At 35.6% G+C, this 23,958-nt stretch overlaps 2 protein-coding genes across 12 annotated transcripts in view; both read left to right on the forward strand.

The window, feature by feature from the left end:
• glrbb (glycine receptor, beta b) overlaps positions 1–1,232 on the forward strand; it is a 43,362-nt gene extending 42,130 nt beyond the window's left edge. Inside the window, exon 10 of the mRNA XM_028459552.1 lies at positions 191–1,232. Coding sequence (XP_028315353.1) covers positions 191–487 — 297 coding nt within the window. The 3' untranslated portion in view covers positions 488–1,232. The remainder of the gene's footprint in view (positions 1–190) is intronic.
• Positions 1,233–11,052: 9,820 nt separating this feature from the next.
• The window catches only part of gria2b (glutamate receptor, ionotropic, AMPA 2b), a 57,132-nt gene continuing 44,226 nt past the window's right edge, over positions 11,053–23,958 (forward strand). For 3 of the 11 annotated variants that reach the window (XM_028460556.1, XM_028460553.1, XM_028460554.1), the window contains exons 1-2: positions 11,056–11,404; positions 11,527–11,667. In XM_028460556.1, the coding sequence (XP_028316357.1) occupies positions 11,317–11,404; positions 11,527–11,667 (229 nt within the window). In that variant the 5' untranslated portion in view covers positions 11,056–11,316. Of the gene's footprint in view, positions 11,405–11,526; positions 11,668–23,958 lie in introns of all 11 variants that reach the window. The other 8 variants (XR_003675006.1, XR_003675005.1, XM_028460558.1 and 5 more) reach the window with 5 other exon arrangements.

The raw sequence follows: 23,958 nt of genomic DNA on the forward strand, positions 1-23,958 counted from the left end.
GTGTTCATCCACCTTCAGGTACAGTGGGGTTCCCCGCTCTCTGGAACCTTTATTTTGGGGGTCGTGGGCTGAAAAGTTTGAGAATGGCTGACTTTGGTGCACAACTGTAATATTTGCTTGTATCATGTCAATAATCACTTCCACTAATTATGCTCAATATTTTCTCATTCCGCTGCTATTTCACACCCAGGTGGCCGAGACCCGCTGCAAAAAAGTGTGCACCTCCAAATCCGACCTGAGGACCAATGACTTCAGCATCGTGGGCTCTCTACCACGTGACTTTGAACTGTCGAACTTTGACTGCTACGGGAAGCCCATCGAGACCGCCCACGGCCATGGGAAGTCTCAGAGCAACAAGAACAAGAAGCCCCCACCCCCCAAACCTGTGATCCCCTCAGCTGCTAAAAGAGTAGATCTGTATGCTCGAGCCCTGTTCCCTTTCTCCTTCCTCTTCTTTAACGTCATATATTGGTCCATATACTTGTGATCATGTCGAAATGACTTCATATTATAAATTCCTCCCACCAGTCGTAAATCCTCCTTGATTGGATTATATTTAAAAGCTTTTGAGTGAAATTGAACTTCAGTACTTAAAAATTCAAAATTCTAAGAATTTTTTTTTTTTTTTATTATTATTATTATTACTCTTATTGTTCTATTATTATCTATTATTGAACACAAAAGTGCAAATAATTGACCCAGAACTACTATATATATATTGCATTGTGTATAAAGATACTTTCTATTTATTAAAGTGTGCTTGAGACACTGACACAGTATTGCAGAAACACATATTTTATTGACTAATGTGAAAGCAGATATATTAAGACTAATTATTTGGGGACAGTACTATTAGAGAGCATTTGTAAATAGTGTTTTTGTTTTTTTTCACTCTTGCACACTTGGGTTTTACTTGTAACTTGATTCATTTAAAGCGTATATTTGGGCTTACAGTAAATGAGCACTGTAACATTGTAATTACCCTGCATGGTGGCGCTATTGCACGATTAACAGAGTATGAAATATTAAAGTATTTATTAAAGTATTTTATGATTTTAATTTGCCTTGGAATACTTGCCCCGCCCCCCTGTCAAAGATGTTCATGTGACACTGCCACTCCTCTTTCTTCGTCTTAAACAAATGTAGCATTTGACTCCTCCCACCCTCGTTGATGGGTGAACGTGTTTGTGAAATTTACCAGCAAAACAAATAAAGGCTTGTGTGACTTTTCAGTTTGTGTTGTGTTTAAATTTAGTATTTAGTTTCTTCTTCTTCTTCATCTTCATCTTCATCTTGCATCTATCTTCTTCTTCCTTCTTGCTCCGTGTTCATCTCCTTCTACTTCTACCCTTATTAGTTATTCTCTTTAGTGAAGGAGGCTGATGATGAGCCATGCTTATTTAGTGGTCTTCTCTTCTATCCTACTTTATTGCTTATTCTTCGTCTTCTTCTCATTCACTCCTCCTCATCATTCTCCTCCTTCCTCATTATTTAGGTTCTTTCTTCTTTTTTCCTCTTCTCCTTCTTCTCCTTCTTATGTAGTTTCGTCTTCTTAGTCTTCGTCTTCTTCTTCTTCTCCTCCTCCTTTCCTTCTTCCTTCTTATTTAGTTTTTTCTTCTTTCAGTTTTTTCTTCTTCCTTTCTTCTTTTCTTCTTCTTAGTTTTTTTTTTTTCTGTCTTCTTCTTTAGTTTTTTTCTTCGCCCTCCCAGTCCTGATGTTGTTACGGTCAACACGTAGCAGCTGTCTCCATCAACTGATGCCTGAAACTCTTCTAACTAACTGGCCCACTCCAACCAACAGTTAATCATGCATGGAGAATGACCTCCTGACTATATCGTTCATATGGAATCTTTCGAGCCTCTAATGAAGCACGATAACGTCTGACCTCATGTCATCACCATAGGCTCTACTAATGAAGTTTGAATCCATCCGAGCTGCTGTTGCTCATGTAAACCAAATTGCTGATCTCTCTCTGCTTTGGTAACCATGGTTACAGACTGATGAAAATACAGTCCGCAACTACAAAAATAACGTGTGACAGCGTAGGAAAAAATTTGCATTTGAAATCCCTTCAAATTACTTCAACACTCACTGGTGTGCTGTAGAGTATTAAAGTGATATGTAATTGATTTGACAGTTTTATGAAGAAATCTTATTCCCCAATGAATCCAAATCAAGTGAGACTTTGCATTGCAGAGCCCCCTACTGGCAGTGTTTATACATGTTTTAAAGGAACATTTAGGTAAATGTTCTCCAGGGAGGAAAGGAAACACATGTTCTTTAATTTCCTCCTACCCTGTGCTGAGTCATTTAAAATGGCAACGTTCTGGCTTAAAAAAAAAAAAAAAAACACTAAAAGAAACCAAGGAAAAATGGTGGTACTCAATAACAATTGCTTTTTTAGATCAAGCAGAGGAAAAAGAAATATGGGATCACATTGTAAGTTTCCATTTCCAAAACTAACACCTGCATCAGATTAAATGTGCTCATTAGTCTGCAGTTAAAAGAGAGTGCTCACACCTTGGAGAACTGTTGCACAAAGCAGATCGACATGAATCATGGCTCCAACACGAGAGATGTGCGTTGAAACAAGGGAGAGGATTTTCAAACTTCTTAAAGAAGGTAAATCATCACAGAATGTTGCAGAAGATGTTGGCTGTTCACAGTCAGCTGTGTCGAAAATCTGGACCGAGTAAAAAACAACGTGGGAACGTTGTAAAAGGCAAGCGTACTGGTAGACCAAGGAAGACATCAAAGTGTCAAGACAGAAAACAGCAAAAGCACAGCAAAACATTCTGTGTACACTTTGTTCTTTGGTTATTCTGTTTTCAAATCAAATCCAAATAGCAAATAAATTGTGGTTTATTTAGATAAGCAGTGTTTTTCTGTTTTTTTAAAACATTTTAAATTTTTTTTATTGTTCTGTTTGTGTGATAGTTGGATATTTAAGGGGTTAATTAGAACGAGAACTGAAGTCAGCTACACCTCGTTTCCTTCCCCAGGTCCTGGACCAGGTCTCCACACACAATAGGACTGTTTAGGATTTATGTTTTCATTCAGTCTGTGGATGTTATAGCTGTTTCGCGGTGTCCAAATAGTATCCAAATAAACTAGTGACTGACTATCGACTGTGAGGCTGGTGAGGAACAATAGATGTTTGAACTTCTACCATTTGACACTTTTACAAAAACAATTACAGCTTTTTTGAGGGCAGTAAAATGTTCATTTATAACGTTATAAATAAGGCAGTCGTCAACACACACGGAGGTCGATCACAGGAAACGAGCAGCACCAATAGATTCATTACACCACCTCTGGTTCCACAGATCATGTGCATGTTTTACATAACATCCATTTTTTGGTTTTTATTTATTTATGTATTAATAACGTTTCAATTCACCAGTAATGTGACTTATGCATTGCTTCTTTTTATGTCAAAAATCCGCCCAGTCACCAGTTTATCTGGATACTATTTGGACCATAACACTGTTTGGTAAAGTTGGCAGTTATTCACAAATTTGGATTTCCAGCATCAATAACTCTTTAACGAAACGTCATCAACACACAAATTACGCCTCATCGGTGTGAGGAGGACAACATGATACAAGATCATTTTTTTTTATCAAAGGCAGCAGAATAAAAGTCCGTCTGTGTGTCCCCTCTGTGTGGTGAGATTAAAACATGAAGCTCCCCGTAAATATCCAGATATCACACATACGGAACCAAATTTAATTTATAAAACAGAAAAGTGCTGCTTGTTTGCTTTTTGGTTTCTAGTTTTAAATTAATTAAAAAAAACACGGATTCAAAACAAATGAGGAAGACATGGTCGGAAACTGGAGTCAGCGTCTGTGACTGAACAGTAAGAAAGCTCCTAAAGAGAATGGGATTCACATACAGAAAAGCTAAAGGAAAGCCATCAACACCTAAACAGAAAAGAACAAGGTTTCAATGGGCTAAGGAAAAGCAATCGTGGACTGTGGATGAGTGATTTGAAGACATATTCATTTCAGATCTGCATTGGGCAAGGTGATGATGCTGGAACTTTTATTTGATGCCGTTCCAATGACAATTATGAAGATGACTGCTTGAAGAACACATTGATGATATGGGGCTGCATGTCAGATTACATCTTCAATAAATGCACAAGTTTATATTGACATTTTGGACACTTTTCTTATTCCCTCAATTGAAAGGATGTTTTGGGACGATGACATCTTTTATCAAGATGATAATGCATCTTGCTATTGAGAAAAAAAACTGTGAAAACTTTCCTTGAAGAAAGACACAGTGTGCCCTGATAAGCTCCAGTACCAATACCAGTACAGTCTGTAATCCTGATGACTAAATGGAAGCTATCAGTTCATATTTTCTCACAGTTGGACACTTTTTTTGATCCACCAGCTTGTTTGTCAGTGACAGAAAAGAAGTTCAACTTCTCACCTGATTGCAGCAGAAGAGCAGATGCATCACACAGTCACTTTCACAGGTGTGACTCATCCGTCCTGTGTGTGTGTGTGTGTGTGTGTGTGTGTGTGTGTGTGTGTGTGTGTGTGTGTGTGTGTGTGTGTGTGTGTGTGTGTCCTACCAGCAGCACAGTTCATTAACCTATGTCATACAGGGAGCTCTCTAATCCAACATGACCTCTCACCAGTCCTCCACCCAGGACACCCAGAGAAAGCAGCGCATCCATCAGGCCATGATGAGAAAAAGAGCCACAGTGGGCGGGGCTAAGCATTAGGCATATTGGCAGCTCATTAGCAGCAAAAAATATACCTTCATACACCAGAGCCCACCTTTTACAGCTTTTACAAGGCTCTGGAAGACATCAGTGCAATGTGAATACTAACTGGTCCAAACAGCATGGGATCACATTGTGCATTGCCAAGAGTCTGATGATACGATATACTTTGCGATACATCACTATCAATTATTACCAGTTTCACATTACAGAATTACTGTAAAAATAAGAAGAAAAAAACTTGTGAGAAGAAGTAAATGTGACTGCAATTAATTCAAGTCCCAATATCAAAAAGAAGTGTTTTGTTTATCAAACTGTAAAATTAAATTTTTCTCAAAAAAAATAAATAAATAAATAAATAAATAAAAATAAATTGCAATCAATTTCTAAGCTAAAATGCATTGAGGAGTGAGGTAGTTTAACAAGGTCTGATGTGGTTCACCAACACCTGGTTACCAGGCGTTTACATGCTATGCATATGTTAGCACATATTTTTTTTCCATTAAAAAAAAAAAACATGATTAAAAAATTAATTTGGACATTTTTTGGATTGATACAATATTCGCTCATTAAGATATAGCAATGTATCAAATTGATTTTTTTCTTACACCCCTAGGTCACATTTATACTCTCCCTTCAGCCTTTGCTATTGCACATAATGTTTGTGCATTTGTTCCTTTTACCTTTTTTACTCCCTCCAAACACAATTTATATGCCCCTCTTATCTGAAACCTGTGATGTAACAGGCTTTTCCCACCCAAATGTCACAGGAGATTTAAGGTCAAACACAATTTTCCACCTCCTCACAAATACCTGAGGTGTTTGCTGAAAGGCTTTGTTGCACATCAAATGTGGACTGGAAGATTCCATTCACCGTCAGGGAGGGGTTCAACGTGTTGGGAAGCTCAGTTCAACATGGACTGAACCACTGTGTGAAACTGTTATGATGATGAAAACCATTCACTGTCAGCCTTTAATATTCATCACATCCAAACACATAGATTTGTATGATTTCATATTTCCTACCATTTACCTAATGTTAAATAAATAAAAATAATTACTTGGTTGTGCTAAATTGTACAATACCAATAAAGTTGTGTTGCATTTTTCAGCATTGTCCTACGAAGATGTGCAATTACCACAAAATAATCAACCTGCCGTCCTGAAACTTATCGCTGCTTGTTATGGTCTGGTAGCTCCTGGCCTCTCAGTCTGTCCTGCCTCCCTCTCACCTGACACACCTGATTCACATCAGTAATCAGGTGAAAAGAGAGGGCAAGCTGTATAAAGGGCTGGGAGGACCAGAAGGAATGACGCACAACATTTGACCAGCAGCAGACATGTGAGGAGAGTTCTTCAGTTTTGTAAGTTTGGACTGGAGATTTCTGCTAGTCATGTTTTCATGTTTCTGTTGGTTTAGTGTTTTATAGCTTTTTGTAGCTTCGAGGGTGGATGTGGGGTGTGACGGCCCTACTTGTCTTTGGTTTTGCCTGGATCTCCAGTATCATTGGTTTCGCTGAGTTATTTTTGATTACGTTGTTACTATTTAAGAATTGTATATAAATAAATACTTTGAAAACCCTTATTTCTGTTGTTGCGTCTTTTTTGACAAGACATGCTAGAGAGGGCATAAGAGTCCATCATTACAGTCCAAAGCTTTGTGTTCCATGCAGAGGTCAAATTAATGCTATTGACACAAGCTACAGTCAGATTGTGGTCTCAGCACTCTCTCTCTCTGACCTTGGGACCCCACGCTGAAGGTTCACCCTCTCCAAATTGTCCTATTGGTATATAGAACATGCTTGGCCTAGCAACTTTCTGCTGCCTTGTTATGCATTGCATCACCTCACTGTCAAACAGCAGCTACTGTTAGTCATGGAGGTGACTGACTGACTTCTGAGATTCCGTGTGTTGTGTGTGTCACATTGAATCAGAAGAGAGAAAAAACTGCAAAGATATAGTGATGTAATCGTTGTGTTCATGGTTTGTCTCTAACATATGTCGTACATGACGGGAAACTGCAAATATTTGATATAACCCTTATAGGTGTAACACTGCCCTCTCTTTTTCTATCCTCCTTTTAATAAAGTGTTTCTTACTCTTCCTTTGGGGAGGCTGGTGATAGTTACAAATATGCAATAACATAAATTGAATTATTTAAATTCAATAAAACATGCATTGCTGTCAAGAAAGGATTGTACTACATACAGTATAGTGTTTACCTTTGACAGCATGCGAAGACAAAGTTAAAAAAAAAAGGGAAAAAAAATCTTTGGGGTCAATTTGACCCTATTCAATGTTTATCATTCAAAAAATAATATTTTTTTATTTTTTTAAATGTGCTGAACATATTGCACGCATTGGTGTTCATCTGGGGTCAATTTGACCCCAAGGGGTTTTAGCTGTGTAAAACTAGTCTGTGTGTGATCCATGTGTGACCTTCCATCCCCGCAGAATTGATACTGTGTTTGTGTGATGTCAGTAAATTTGAGAAGATTGAAAAATATTAACGCTACATTAATTCTAATTTAAAACTTTGGCCTGATGGTGGCGCTAGAGAACAAGTCAAGGTTTCATTATCAATGCGTAATTCATGTATTCAACAAATAAACAAAAGGCTCGACACAATTTTCAGAAAATTATTTTCTGGAGGCAAATATATCTGGGGTCAGATTGACCCCAAGAGTAAAATGTGTTAGTAATATTTGAGGATAATAGGAGGGTTAATATTGAGTAAATATTTAGAGACAAAACTGATGAAAGTGTAATAAACAGACAATTTTTGGCATTTATTATTATTGTTATTATTATGGGATTGTGAGCGTGAAATTGTCCGACCTCCTGCAACATCACTAAATTGCATTTTGCAGCGACAATTAAACCAAGATTGCATTTGAGCGTAGCAGCAGTGATGCGAATCCATGCATAACAAAACCTTGTCCCAAGGTCAACCTGGAAAATAAATTTGATCCAATTGAAGACTAATGGTTGAGTGGGTGAATTAGCTCATGCCAACAGGCTCCCAGTTTATAGAAGACATATAAAGGAACACATCTGTGGACAATTTGACTTAATACGATCCTACGGAGGCTGAGAATCTTTTAAAAAGCTAATATGTTAAAGCAAAGTCAAAAGACAAAAAAACAGCTCATCCGTTCGTCGATGATGTTACTTGACAGTTTATTTCCTTTAGGGGATTAAATCATTTTTATTTTGTCTATTTGATCAGTTCTATCAACAATCAATAAAAAATCTTCATAGGTTGTGTATAAAGGTTGAAGATGATGCACTTGTATTGTTCATGTGGCACTCAATGTTTATGTCACATGTATGATGTTGAGTTAATATATAAGACCAACCTCAGAAAACCTTCTAAAGCAGTGGTTCCCAACTTTTTTGGGGGCGTGACCCCATTTTTATATCACACATTTCTTGGCGACCCCAGATACTAAAATTAGTTTTTCAATCATATTGTTTGCATATTGTGTTACAAATACAGAGTAGTATAAGGATTAGTGCACAAAGTGACAATATGCAACAGGTGAGATTATTTTACACTGCAATTTATTTGAACTAGATTTATATTTGAAAAAGTGAAAGTACAGAATACAGTGGTTTGAGATTGTGTGTAGTGTTTGAAATTTGAAAAACAATATAGGCTGAAGAATTAAAAAAAAAAAAAAAAATTAAAAATATACATAAATGTATTTTTTTTTTTTTTAGATTAAATACACGCTGAAAATATAATCTCAACAAATGTTCACCATGCAAAAAACAAGAACAAAACAATCCAAACGTAAATGTTTTGTTTTTTTTGTATTTAAACCCGCTTCATATTAGTTTGTCAGACATAGACCATCCATGTTGGTAAATTTGACTTTAAAAACTGGACATACCCTTATTACATTTTTATTATATTACTATGTTAAACAATTAAAGTTATCTGAATTTAATCAGATAATGTTAGGGATATTTTTGTGTGCAGTGTAATAGTTCCTCCTGAGATGAAAACCTCCCCCAGGTGGGAGTGTTTTCCATGGGTGTGCTGTCCATGGTGCTGAACTCTAACATTACACAGCATGGATGATTAAAACACACCTGCCTGAGATGCATTTCATGACACACTTGTCATTTGGTTCTTTCTTGCAGTAAAGAGATTCTCCTTCATTTAAACCTTTCTATAATGACACTTGGGATGCACAGCAGTGCATATTTTGCAGATGATTTACATGCAGGAGGGGAAAAAGAGGCGTTGGATCAAAGTTAGAGCTTTATTGATGATGGTGATTCCTGAAGGGTGAGTGATGGCCTTTAGCTGGTGCACTGGTTGACTTTTGGTGACAGTAATAAGGGAGACTGTATATGCATTGTCCTAATCTATTCATTATTCTACAGTCACAGGCTATTTACACGTTAGATACAAGACAAGATATACATAGATTAATCAGGTTGAGCCATAAAGACCTTAATTAACATATATATATATATATATATATATATATATATATATATATATATATATATATATCATATAGTGAACTCTGATGTGCGCTTGAGGAAAAACATATTAATGTTTTTCATAAAGACCTGGGTCTGAAGTGAAACTGGGGAAATTGTATATTTTTAGAATATTTTCAAAGCACTGACTTTGTTTTGATGATTCATTTCAAAGGGAAATGTATTTACTAAATTTCATGCATTGATGCATTCCCCAAAGAGACATTCCTTGAGTTTTAACTGTAAAGTATGTATTATTTAGACATTAGTATCAGCGTTTTGGTCAAAATTGCTGCCCCCTGCTTTTTAAACTCTATGACTTTCAAAGTCAAGCATAAGAAATTAGTTTCATGCAGGGTATGGCATTTGTGTCCCGTTTTACAGTTGTAGTTCTCAGTTGTTTTTCTTGAAATTTAATTTGTAGGAGGCTACTATGACATGCACAGTACAGAAGAGGATTATAGGGACAATTTTGAAAGAGAAAGTACTTTTGGGTAAATCAAGAATAAAGTCGAAATGTTGAGATTAAAGTCAACATTTTGAGAATAAAGTTGAAATATAATGTTATTTAAGTTGAATTTTTGAAAATGAACTCAAAATGCAATATTGTGATAAAAGTGGAAGGTTAGCTGATGAAGTCAAATCTACGGAAGCTGACAAGAACCAATTCACCATGACAACAAACAGCAGATCGTGGCCCTCAACAAAATTCAGTGTTTTGATCAATTAAATTAATTAATTATATAGATAATCTTTCTCTTTTAGGTCATGAACACAGGGTTGTAATGGCTTTAAGGATTTAGAGATATTGTCAAAAACCTAATATGTTCAGAATGAAAAAACAGTCAGGTTTGGAAGAGGTGGAGCATTCAGTCCGTTTGTGGCTTTTCAGGAGCTATGGAAACAGATTAGGGTCAGTTTTAATGGAGACTGTTGTCGTAAAAGGTGAATTGGCCCAAGTCAGCTTCAGTAGATTTGACTTGAATAGCAAACTTTTATCACAATATTGTATTTTGACTTTGAAATTTCGACTTTAATCTCAAAATGTCAGCTTTAATCTCACATATCCACTTTACTCTTGGCATTGTGAATTTCGGCCAAAATTATTTCCTTCATCAAAATTGAATATGATTTTTTTTTTTCTTTTTTTTTTTTTTTCTTTTTATTTAAAAGTAAACTTTTTTGATTGAAAAGGTATTCTTTTTATTTTATTTTTTTTATTGAAGTCAACTTTTTTGTATTTGGGGCCATATTATGTGTAGTAAATTTGTGTCTATTATTCCATCACAAATATAAAACATTTAAATGAATAAAAAAATATTTCAATATAAAAAATATATTTTCAATCAAAGAAAAAGTGTTCAAATATAATTTTTTGGGTCTTTTTTTTTTTTTTTTTGCATTTGAACACTTTTTTATTGAGGTTTTTTTTTTTTTTTTTATATATATATATACATATTGGAAAATAATAAAGATGCAAATCTACCTCCATATAATTGGGGAACAAAATTCTCTTGGTGAAAATAAGAGCACAAATGTGGATTATATCCACAATCTAACATAATGAATGGTCAATTTAGCAATGAATATTGAAAATTAATATAAATAAAAACATCAGATGTCAACCAATACCAGTGACTTTGGACATGCGTCCTGGGTTAAAGCTCATCTGTTGCTTTGTAGAAAAACACACAGGGCGCATCTGTTCATATCTTTTTAAAAGCAAATGAGTGCACTTTAATGTCCATGTGCGCATTTATTCTCGACCCTTTCCGTCCACGTTCATCCTCCGTCTCATTAACATTCTCCACTTGTGGGTGTGATTCTGATTCTGTGAACAATCTCCGTGCGTCCCTGCGCGTTAAGAGGAGGAATCATAGCTGAAGACAGGGCGGGATCGAAGAGAACGACCATCATCACTGGCGACCATTCCTTCACTGCTGCTGGTTTCCTTTCCTTCCTGCACATCGTCCACAGCTGCTGTCTTTACCGAAGGTGTCCAATATGTGTTGGATCTAAAAACGGAAAGAGGAATAGCAACTCCCCCGGTGGATGTAGAGCTACTTTAACTGTGGACAATGCAAAAGATGATAGTGAATTTATCCCTTTCGGTTCTGCTGGTTTTATGGGGATGTGCGCTGGGAGGATCGCCCAGTGTCCAAATTGGTGAGTGTTAATTGGCTTCACACTGAGGAGGGGAACAAAAGTGGGTGAATATGCAAATAGGAGGGAACAAATTATGGAAAATAGAAGAGGGGAAAAAACTAATGATTTGGCGTTGATTTCAGGGGGACTTTTCCCAAGAGGCGCAGATCAGGAGTACAGCGCGTTTCGGATAGGAATGGTTCGGTTTGGAACCTCAGAATTCAGGCTGACGCCTCACATTGACAACCTGGAAGTGGCCAACAGTTTCGCTGTTACCAATTGTTGTAAGTCACATCTTTTCTTTTCTTTCCATGTCATTTTATTTTATCGCACATGTTCAAATGAAAAAGTGAATTTTTTTTTTTCTTTCTTTCTCTGAGCTGTTATCTGATTTAAATTCCGCCAGCAAACAAACAAACCTAGACAATGAACTGGGGTTGATGATGATGATGGTGTGATGTGTTTCTGTGGAAACCAACTTTCTCCTGCCCACACAAAGCAGTCAGTCATCTGCCTCTATCATTATTTTTTATTTATTTTTTTAACTTATCCCTTCATGTGCAAAGATTAGACTCACTACATATACATATCCATTAAAATGACATTAAATGACAATACGAGTGAATATTGAGCCTTAGTCCATATAACAGTCGTTGGTTATTCTACCATTGCCAACACATTTAAATGATGCCGAAAAAAACACAACTAAGATGACATTTCTTTCTTTTTCTTGTAAAATCAACAAATACTTAGAAAAAAATAAATAAAAAATTTCAGCATGTACCCTTTAGCCCCCCCCCCCCCCCCCCCCCCCAAAAAATAAAATAAAAATAAAAATAAATAAATAAATAAATAAAAATAAATAAAATAAACATATAACCATATATATATGGTGTATTGTCTGGTAATATATATACATATATATAAAAGGGGAAAAAAAACACACACATTTTAGCATTTAACTATGTATTTTTTTCATAAAATAAATCAATTTTGATACGATACGATACACAGTATTGTCCCCGTAAGGAAATTATTTTATTTATTCATCATTTATTTATTTATTTAAATAAAGTGTATTGTATCATAAAGTATTTATTACATGAAAAAAAGATACCTGCTAAAATGTGTTTTCTTTTCTATTTTCTTCTTTTGTTTTTGTTTGTGTGTTGATTTTACAAAGAAAAAAAAAAAAGAAGAAGTAGCCAGCACATATTTATTTCAAAGATGTTGTGTAGGGTTAATATGAAGTGATCTGTTATGATTGGAGGCGTTGGATGGACTCGTTTCTTCTTCGGGGGATGAAAAGAAAGTGGCAAAGCAGTGTCTTGTTAATACACAATGAGTCACGACAGATCCGCCTATTAACTCACTTTAACATTGAACTCTGCCATTTTGTTTTTTTAAAGGAATTGTTTTTACCCTTACGGTTGTTTGACATTGAAGCTGTTCCAGTTCTAAAGGTGTTGCTTTTTTCTTCTCAACATGTCGTAGTTTCATTAGCTGGTTGCTAGGCGACCGCTCGTCCCCCAACAGTGTCCTAAACATAAATCAAAAAAAGCCTCTGATATGGCGCACTTCGGTCAAATCGATTTCATTACCATATAAACGCTTCCTCATCAAAGGTCCTTGCTGCTAAAAAAAAAGATTTGATCATCAAACATTTATGACTGTTGCTGATAGATTTTTGTCACAAATTCTTTAAAATCCTAAATTAATTTTTTGGCTTCAGGGGCTCTTTACATGGCTTTTTTACATTGTATTGTAGTTTTTTGTTTTTTTTCACGAGAAAAAATTATAAATAAAAAAACAAATAGATATGTACATATTTGGAATTCTTAATCTATTATTTGTACGTTTTTCCCTCTGTTGGATGGATGATGGTAAATAATAGGGCTGCATTGCTATGAATCTGACAAAATGATACAATACACGATTTGCATGTCATGACACAATGCATCGCGATATATCCCGACACTAAACAGTACAATATATATATATTGCAATATCAATAATTCCAAATTTCACCTATACAAGTACAAAATGGTAGGAAATGCAATTTATTTCATTTTTTTTCAAAGTTGCGAGAGCAAGTATATGGTAACTAACTGTAATTTAAGTGCAAATATCAAAAACAAGTAGTATGTTCATCAAACGTCACATTATATTTTTCAAAGAAGTTTAACTTTTGCTTCTACAACAGAATATGATTCTTTAAGTTCTTAAATTCTTATAAGAGTCCAGTATGTTTTATGAAAATAAAGTGAAATCAACTTACAATCCAGTGAAATATCACGATATATTGCAGTATCGATTTTTTTTCTTAATAAATGATAATTACCAATTCAATTTTTTTCAAAAAATCTTAAAACTACAATTGATCGGAATTGCTACTTGCTGGAATGTTTATGGATTTTTACATAAAGATTAGAGGACCCAGAGCCTCAACCTTTTTGCTTTTAGAAAAAGTTTACAAGTCTTTAAATCTATCATAGAATACTGTGTGTGTCTAAACAGTAGAGGTGGGACGATACCTCACGCTACGATATATCGCACTATTTTAACTTCATCTATCGTCGACGGTATGAGTAGTATCTTGAAGGGTGGAAAAATGTTCCCCTTTTTGTGAAGAACGTCATGATGTTGTCATGATTCAGTTTTAGTTTTAGACTGGCATGAATTGTAAGTTTGCATTTTTTTTTTTCTTCTTCTTCTTCGTTTGCCCATCATCACACCCCCACTAAATAAGGATGAATAAATTAACTTGAAATATATTGAACTTTTATCACACCTGTTCTGAAGCAGTTCCAGGCTACATTTATACACTTCTCGTTACAATTTATTCAGTTTCATGTAGATTCAATGACCAATTTAAGGGGCGATTCCTCCACTTGTATAAGACACTGAAGCCCAACTTTCTCCAAAAGGTTTTTTTTGTTCCAGACAGACATAGCCAGCCCACAAACTGCCAAGTTCCTGATGGGAGAACAATTCACCACCTGTGCTGTTGTGTCTAAAATTGGTTTGTGCTAAAACTGGCCACGGGGAATTTGTTCATCTATAATTTCATGATGTACGGTTACTTGGCTTTGAAATCTACCTGCAAAACTTTTTTACAAGATGCTACATTGAACACAGAAAGTGTGTGTTCTGAATGACTGTTTGGCAACACACACAGTGTGAATGTAACAAAGCTTGAATTGAGAAAAGGTTGGATTTATGACATTTGACATGGAAACTTGGACAATGGCCCAACGATATGAACAAAAACAAGAGATTGAATGGCGTAGAAAGAACACGTGATTAGATTAAATAAAAACCCAACAGGCTGAAGATCACGATTGAAGTATTTTTTCTTGTTTTTTTTTGTTTGCAGCAGATGTGTTTCCACTGTAGTGTGGATGAGCCGTGAAATAAGGATTGCTGAAGTCTTGTCAGAAGTCGCTTTTAATTGCTGGTTATAGAGCAGGACAATTGTACACAGTGTTGTTACACACACCATCCACACTGTCAGAGATGAACTAACTTCTCCTCCCGCCAACACTTATCTAAATCTCGTTCTACTCCCGCCCGCCACGAACTAACGCGAGAGTGAGGATACAACAAAAGGAAACGTCACAATCACATACATCAACCCAGGGCGGCAAACACACACGGGAAACACCCAACGTGGCAACACAGAACAACACCAAGGCTGGATTCACCGGCATCACAATACTAACCTAAAAGCTTGTTGGTTGCTTTTGGTCCCTTCACATAATGTTGGTCCTCCCGCTCGTGTATATTATACTTAATCAGTGCGATGTGATAGGACGGTGGGAGGATGGGTGATACGTTCATCTATCAATAATATCTCATTATGGACACGCCTACATCTGCTGCTGCCAACATCAGGGGAGTCATTAGCAGTGTGTACTGTAGGTATGTTGGTGTTCCCAAGGCAATACATTTAACTCAAGCCTGTTTAGACCTCCCAGATTACAGACGCCTCTAAAGCCCCAAATGCGCCACGAAACTCATTTCTTTTGTCAGAGCTGAAATAATTCTGATAGATTTGACATTTCTCAACATAGCACGTACTCTGCAGTGTTCTTGTTTAAAAAAAAAAAGTAGTTTTCACAGCTGTCTGTTAAGATCAATGAATATTGTACTTTGTGGGATGAACTTGAGTTTCTTTAACAGAAAACACTGTTCACAGACTTGAGATTTATCTTAATTTTGTGCGATTGAAAACTGGAGAAATAAATGTTTCATAAAATTTAATAATTGAGCCAAAAAGAGAGTTTTTATTCCAGCAAGGTTTTTTTTTTTTTAATTAATAACATGTTAAGGTTTAATTTATTCATACAATTGTTACTCAGTAAATCCACTTTGATCTCCTGACATATTTCGAATGACAACTGCCAGGCTTCGTCAGAGGTGTCTGATGATCGCTTTGATGTTTCCTTTGATGTTTTGATGTCCTCTGACGGCTGAAATTAGGCAAAAGTGGGCTCAAATTGTTTAAAGAAAATTCTTAATTTTTTTTTAAGGCATCTGGCGACCCCCTCTCAGTGTCTCAGTCCTGACCCCAAGGTTGAGAACCCCTGGTCTAAGAAATAACAGATTATTAACTCACACTGCGCCTTAACTTCTTTATTACGACTAGTATTTTTATTTTTATTTTTTATTATTATTAAGGCTTTGAGTATGGTCCCTCCAGACAAAGTGGATTTCAAAACGATCTGAGATAATGCAGGTGTGGTGAGTGGTTGGAAAAATATCCCCATTTGCACCTTTGGCCTGCAACAGATTCCAATCATATCTGCAGCTTGATCTAATCCCTAGTTGGATTATCGGGGTTTTATGAGGTGGGGTAAATTTAGGCTGTAAATTGCACTAAACCAGTAGCCTCTTGATAAAATGAAGATGATTAAGAAGCGTTGGTGTGTAGTTGCTATTAAGAAAGAAAAAAAACAAATATGGATTTTCACTCAGACATAAAGACAACCAAATTGCCTGATGTGCAGTGACAACAATCACCTGCACTTAGCAAATAGGATCACGAATCCAGATAAATAAATAAATAAATGTGGTTATCACAGATTCATAAAACAATGGACCATCATTTTGCTGACTTTATGGATGGACCCCAAACATCTCTCCCCTTTATTCCCCCTTATAGATGGCCCTGTCTCCACATGACTGTTCTTCAATGTTCATGTCTGTGTTCAACCACCTTCAGGTACAGTGGGGGTCCCCGGTCTCTGGAACCTTTATTTTGGGGGTCATGGTCTGAAAAGGTTTCGAACCACTGCTTTAGACGAAGGGTTTTGAGGAGGTGCGAGCCACACACACCATCAGTCATTCTTTACAATCACTTTTTCTCTAATTGGACAAACGGCCTGCTCGGCTGCAGCCAACAATGGATTATTGAATTCTGCTGTGGGTAGCTTTGCTAATTGTTAAATGATTAACACCCACATAAACATCACCATTCAATGAAAAGTAAGAGGGCTAAGCTTGTCAATGGAGACAAGAGGAGAGGATAAAATGAGGATTTGGCGAGAGGGGAGAGGTAATCTCTGCAGATGGCAAACGTGTTTTAAATTTGATTTCTTGCCATGTTTTATCTCTTTTTATGAATTACTACAGGAATTTTTACACTGGGGTTTTTTTAACAACTGTGCTGTGATGTTTAAATGCGGCATGAGTGAGGTGTAAAACTGTCAGTCCACTGACTAAAATCCATTATTAATGGGGTTATATGCATAAAATTATATCTGTGCCTTTACTATTTGTAGAAAAACCAATGTATTACTTGCCAGAATGTGACAGCAGGTAACGCTCTGTGGCTGCTTTTTTTGCATTTATTCTTTGACGGTGTTTTTTTGTTTTATTCTATAAGGAAAAAAAAGACAGAACGAGTTTGTTACAATTTTCATCATTAGGTTGAAAGCTGTGGTTTCTACATTTGCCCCCCAACAGTAACAGTAATTTCATATTCTCATATTAATACAGTGGTTATCATCCCTTTCTCAAAGGGAAATAAAGGGGAGAGTTTTTTGGTGGTCCATCCATAAAGTCAGCAAAATGATGGTCCTTTGTTCGATGAATTTGTGATAACCACATTGATTTATGTATTTATCTGAATAATATCCACTGTTATCCAGGAAGTTTATTATTATTTGTGCCATAGTATATTGTCATCTTAAAGATGTAAATTAGAATGGCCAAAAACAGACAGAAAAAGAGGTAAAAAGAGTTTAAAGTGTCAATAATGGCTTAAAAGTGGCAGAAATGGGGGAAGAGCGGGTTGGGGTAAAGCAAAATAAAAAAAGTAGGAACAATTAGTTTAAAGTGGCAAATAATGTAAAATTGTGAATGTGGCAAAAATAGGCATGCAATATGGTGAAAAGAGGTTAAAAGTGACAATAATGGGTCAACATATGTGACATTAGGTGGGAAGTGGTAGAGCGAGGTAATAAGTACCAAAAATGTTGAAAGTGGAAAAAAAATGTGCAGAAAAGGCATTAAAATGTGATAGATAAGTGGCAGAAATGGCAGAATTGTTGCAAAAATGCCTTAAAAGGAGCAAAAACATGGCAAGAAAAAGTGATGAAAATAGGTCAGATTATGGCAAGTGTGGTGACATGGTGACCCCCTCCAAGTGTCTTGTGACCGCATAAATATAACTTGTCCTTATCTGAGACCAGTTTTTTCATGGTTGAATGATGCCATGCTATGATTTAATGCTTTTAAACTCACAGCCTTTCACAGATGCATGAAATCCTGATTCTTGATAATCGAAATGTTCAAACCAACCGTATATGCACTGTAGAAAATTGATTATTGCCAATTTATTATTCACACCTAATTAAATGCATCCCCCCCTTCACCCTAGTGAAGATTGTGAAATATTAAATGGGTTAGAAGAAAAGGCGGTCAAAATGAGGCTGAATGGCCTCTGTGGATCAGAGTTTGTCTTGAATACAACCCCCGAATCAGCCCCCATCAACGTGACTTCACAAGTGCAAGCCATGGTTTTCCTACTCAACCAAGCTTCTCGGGGCTTTTCTAATTGTTTCCAATCTCTTATCCTACATCTTAGTTTTTGCTAATGCTTACAAAGCACAAGGCTCCAACACATTTTCGCCCCGAGATAGAAAATGAGCAAACCTTTTCTATTCTTAGATAGTGAAGGATTTATATCTTAAAATGACTGTACAAACCACAGTGAAAGCACAGGTTGCCCCTGAGGGCTCTTGTTTCATTCTCGTCTCTTGACAAAGGTAAAAACTCTGAAGCTTTCAAGATTAGATTCAAGAGATGACTTAAAACTGCAGTTTATTTCTTTTTTGTTTAGTAGGGATGTACAGTAGAGCATTCTTTTTTGAATACCAGAAGGGCTTTCCAACCCTGTTCCGTCCCAATCACAGACACAAGCGGGCTTCCATTACAGATTTTCACAAAAGAAAAGCGATGTTTTCTAAATGTCGACAAAGTGTAATTGCACTTTGAACGTGTTTCCACTGAATGTTGTTTTGGGCAGACGCCTCGCAACTCCCATGAAATCTCATCCTGCGAGACTTTGTTACAGGAAGACGGACGCTCATTCCTTTGTTGTTTCACATCTAATGTGGCACTAATAATAATCTATCGATAATGCAAGAAAGATCTGTGTGTCTGTGGAGTGACTATCTCCTCGACGCAGTGTCTGATCGACCTGAAACTTTGTCAACGGCTTGTGCATACCCCGAGTGTGTGCATCTGTTATTTTGGAATAATTTGGTCATTTCAAAACCAGTTTAAAACCAATATGAAATGACCAATCCACTCTGTGGAACTCCTGTTAAGACATTGATGTAATCAGAGTTTCAATCAGAACGTTGCAACTGATGATGTCATCAACAGTGATGTCATCATCAGTGTTCTATTCTATGCTAATGCTAATGCTAAGCTAATGCAGTGTGACCCTGTCTGTCTGTACACGATAACTTGAAAAGCTACGAACAGATTTTTTTGGGAAATGTTAACAACGGGAAAGGAAAAGCTGATTACATTTTGGTGATGTTCTGGCAATCAAAAGAAAAAATAAATTAATAAATAAATAAATAAATATATATATATATCACATTAATTTCTCCATCCACACTGTGGAACTCCTGTTAATGTCAATATGAATGCATACTTCCGACATCACTGTACTAGTAGAATTAAACCAGGGAAATCGCACACACTATTTTACTTTGTACCTGCAAATATACCCTTTTATAACACGACAGAGTATGTAGATCTCTTTATACATCCAACCTTCAAACACATACTCATTTGGCCATAATTGACAACTCTACTTAAGCTCCTCCCACTATATGAATACATACTTCCAATTGGCACTGTACTAGTTAAGTATAATGTTAAGAAATGTCCTGGTCTCCTGTCCACACGTACCACGTCATGTTTACTCAGACAGCAGTAGTCATGTGACCAGGTACGTCACGTCAGGCACGTCACGTCATGTAACGTGTATTTGCAAAAAAAATTGTTTCCATTGCAGTTTTGCTATTCATTTAAATATCGAAACGTCTGAAATTCCTCCTCATGAAAGCGTACAAACGTTTTTTTGCAATTTTCTTGTTTTTTTTTTTTTCGAAATTCACGTGTTTTCATTACCAGGTTTTTTTGCGCTATTTAGATTTTGCGCATTTCTAAAGTTAATGGAAACGCAGCTACAAACACACACTGCACATTACTAATGCAAATATCTCTGGAAGAATTTAGTGCAGCTGTGGCTACATATGTAGCCTACCCTCACCATAACATGTCAGTAACATTACCAGTCATGAAATAATATGTTAAGGTTTCATTTATTCAGACAAACTTTTTTCAGGAAATCAATTTTGAAATTAACTTTAAATTTAACTTTTGATCTCTTCTCTCTCATGGTTCGACTGCCAACTGTCAGTCTTCCTCAGAGACATCTACTGATTACTGATTTCTGATCTCGATGGCTTCTTTGATCCATGTGTTTGTTTCCTTCTGTCCCAATTATTTTTAAATAAATAAATAAATAAATGAAATAACATATTATTTTTAAAAAAAGACAATGAACTTGCTGGAATTATTACCAGTCACATTAAGAATGAAGTAAAAACACTTCTATGCATCCAACTACAGGACTCAACCTCCCACAATGCATCAATCCAAACTTTTCCAACAATGCCAATAAACCCAGTATTTATAGTGGAGATGAAAACAAACTTCCAAGGTAATTTCAACCTTTTACATTTTTTGTTGTTGAGCAAATGATCTCTGATTTATCTATGAGGCCCACGTTATGTCTTTATATGATAAAAAATGTACATCTCGAGCAGCTTTAAAGCTAATAATTTACGTTATAAATCTGCAAATATGTATTTAAGTACAGTAGCTCACAATACATTGCAGTCATTTATTATAGGGACCATTAAATTAGTAGATTTTATTAAGTACTGGATATCAAAAGGGTTAGAATTACAGTGTATAAGTTTATACTTCCTCCTATACCTTTTCTATCATGTACCAAACTTTACTTAGGATTTGGCAATTAGTTTATTTTCCAAGTGTTTGTTTTAATTTATATATTTTTTGTCATTATGGTATATAGTTTACATTGTTTGTTGGTGTTCATGTTCACAATAAAAATAAATCCAATCCGTGACACTTTAAAAAATTACATCTATATCTAAACCTTTAAATTGCACCCAACTTAGTTTCATGTGAGATGAAAGAAAACATCAAACGTTTTGTAAATGTGCTAGTCACAAATTATAAATAAGGCTATGTTGAACTTTTCACATGTCACATGATAGGATCTACAGTATGTTAAAATGTTGATATTCTTTAATTCCGTGTATTGCCTTTTGAGTGAGTGTATTTTTTATTATGTCGATCTACCATTGACAATGAATGTAAATTTTGATCAATGTGGGTTTCTGTCATGAGTGTGAGATTTGAATGAGAACAGAACTATCAGTGATTAATCAGTTGTTATCTGGCAGTGACAGGGATGAGAAAGAAAAGAACAGGTAAAAGGTGAATATTATATTATATTATTTACAGGTCTAAGAATTTAAATGAAAATTAAAGCATGGATGTACAGTATACTGGAACGGTAAAGTGTCATTATGGGAATGACGTGGAATGCAGTTTTTCCGATGTCGTCCTAATGCGGCCAAAAAGGGGAAAGAACCACTTAATGCTTTAATATCCAATTTTGCGATAAAATAAGCCAATGAAAGCACTTAAAGCTCATCATATTGGATTATCTCTTTCTTATTCATCGCCATTCGTTTCACCTTCAACACGGAGTCACATGATAAGCTTTCATTAACGTTTCCTCCATCAGCCGAGCATGCACGTAGCATAAGGTATGTGAGGTTTACGCTCCCTAAGTTTGTCTTTTTTGGATTAGCATCTGCATTTAGTCTCACAGAAAACCAAACATCTGTAAAGCCTCTTATTTTTTTAACATGTTATCAGTCTCATAAAGCTTTTGGAGCAACAAATCAATTGGTGCCCTAAACCCCTTACCTTTGCCATTTAAGTATGTGAACTTGTTTGGTTGCTAACAATGGCAGATTTCAGCGAAGTTCCAAAGACACGCTGAGGTGGCTAAGGAGGTATAAATGAAATGGTTCACCCTGAGGCATTTTGTTTGAGCGTATTACACCAAGCAGGTGGTTAAAGATGTATAAACATTGAAATGGGGTCAAATTGACCCAAAGGATAATAAGAGGGTTAATAACACTTCACAGAAGAAATGTGTGTCTCTTTCATTGGGTTAAATATGCATTTAGCTTCAAAGTAGTTACATCATCATCATCATCAATTCGACTTTTATACCCACTTATCCGAATGAGCTACTGAGGTATTTTCTATTTCACCCAGGACACAACAGATTTCTATTTAGCACTGTTTACTGTTCAATATGTTTTATATTGAAAATCAGAATAATATACTACTTTTAGTACATGTGTAAAGTTAAAAATCTATCATTCAGAAATTGCACTGTAGTAGAAGATCAAATCATTTAGCATTTTTATTCATCCTGCAAACAGCCTTCTTCTTTTTAAAGGGATGCATTCATTTTTTGCCCCACAAATGGGTTTTCTTTTTCAATTATTATAAACCTCTGGATTTTATCCTGCTGTCTGCTTTGAAAGCTTGATAATGTTTTCGGTTTGTCGTTTTAATTTAGTTTTCATTCCGTAAAATTTACAAACCAAAGTCCTAATGTAATGTGATGAAGGAAGACCTTTTTTTTTTTTTTAAAGACATGTTATTGCATGAAAAAAAAATATGAGAAGGGAGAAAATAACATGAGAATGTCTGTTGGTGATCAAGAACACTTAGAACCTTTTTAGGTAATAACTAAAAGAACTGTATTTCCCAAAGAAAGTCCTCAGAGTCATTATAACTTCTCAGAGTACAATTTAATTAATTTATTATTTAATAATATTTATTTAACAAGCGAGCAGATTTTGTTTTTGGTTATGAGTTTTGGTAGTTTTTTTTTGTCTATTTCTATCTCTGTAAATGTGTATGTTTTTTCTGATGTTTTGTCATTGTTTTATGCAGTTATGTTTTTGTCTGTTTTTTGGAGGCATTTTTGTGTATTTTTATGTAATTTTGTACATGTTTCAAGTCAGTTTTGTGCATTTCCTCATGATTTTGTAAATTGTTCTGTTATTATGTTTTTTTGTTGTCATTTTGTGTGTTTTGAAAGTAATTTTGTGTTTTCTTTGCTGCTGTTTTTGCGTATTTCTATCGTTGATCTTGATGTTATGCACATCAGCCAAACAATATTAAACCCAGCTGTTTACACTAATAATCCAAATTAACTTTTACAAAAAAAAAAAAGATAAATAAAAACATTTTGACTAAGATAATCATAAAAAAATTACACAGTTTGAGTTAAGGTGAGATCAAAAATCCATAAAAGTAAACATCTATATATATATATAAAAAGAAATCTCAAAGTCATATTAGGGCCAGGTTTGAATACGTCTAGATATACTAGTCTAATTTGTAACCACCAAATGTTAATTACATGCTAAAATATTTCATATTTATTTATTGTATATATTTATTGGCTTTTTTTAGTGTCATTGTTAATTCTGTATTATGATTTGCATGCACAAGCTATAAAGCTGATTAGCATAAATATTTCATGTCATAGTTTGCTCTTCTGTTCATTGTTAACTTCAGTCATTTCCAAGCGTCCCAGGACACATGAGTGGGTGTATTATTGACAGTTACTGTCATACTTGTTTATACTAGTTCAACAATTCACGTCCCCAGGTACATAAAGTGCAGTGTGATTACCCCAAATGCCCAATTGAACCAGAGTGGAGGCCCTGACACTGTTTTCTTGTACTTGTCTTGTTTGCTTGGCATAACAGAGCTCATTTTGTCTGCTTTGATCAGCTTGAAGCATTGTTTTATTGTCAGCGGTGCTGTTTAACACTGTCTGTTTCTGCAGACAGCAGCATTGTTACTCTCCTAACAACTTGTTCCCTGATGCTCTGGCAGCTTAAAACAAAAAAAAAGATCCC

The sequence above is a fragment of the Gouania willdenowi genome, chromosome 10 (genome assembly GCF_900634775.1).
Source record: "Gouania willdenowi chromosome 10, fGouWil2.1, whole genome shotgun sequence".
Taxonomy (NCBI): Eukaryota; Metazoa; Chordata; class Actinopteri; order Blenniiformes; family Gobiesocidae; genus Gouania; species Gouania willdenowi.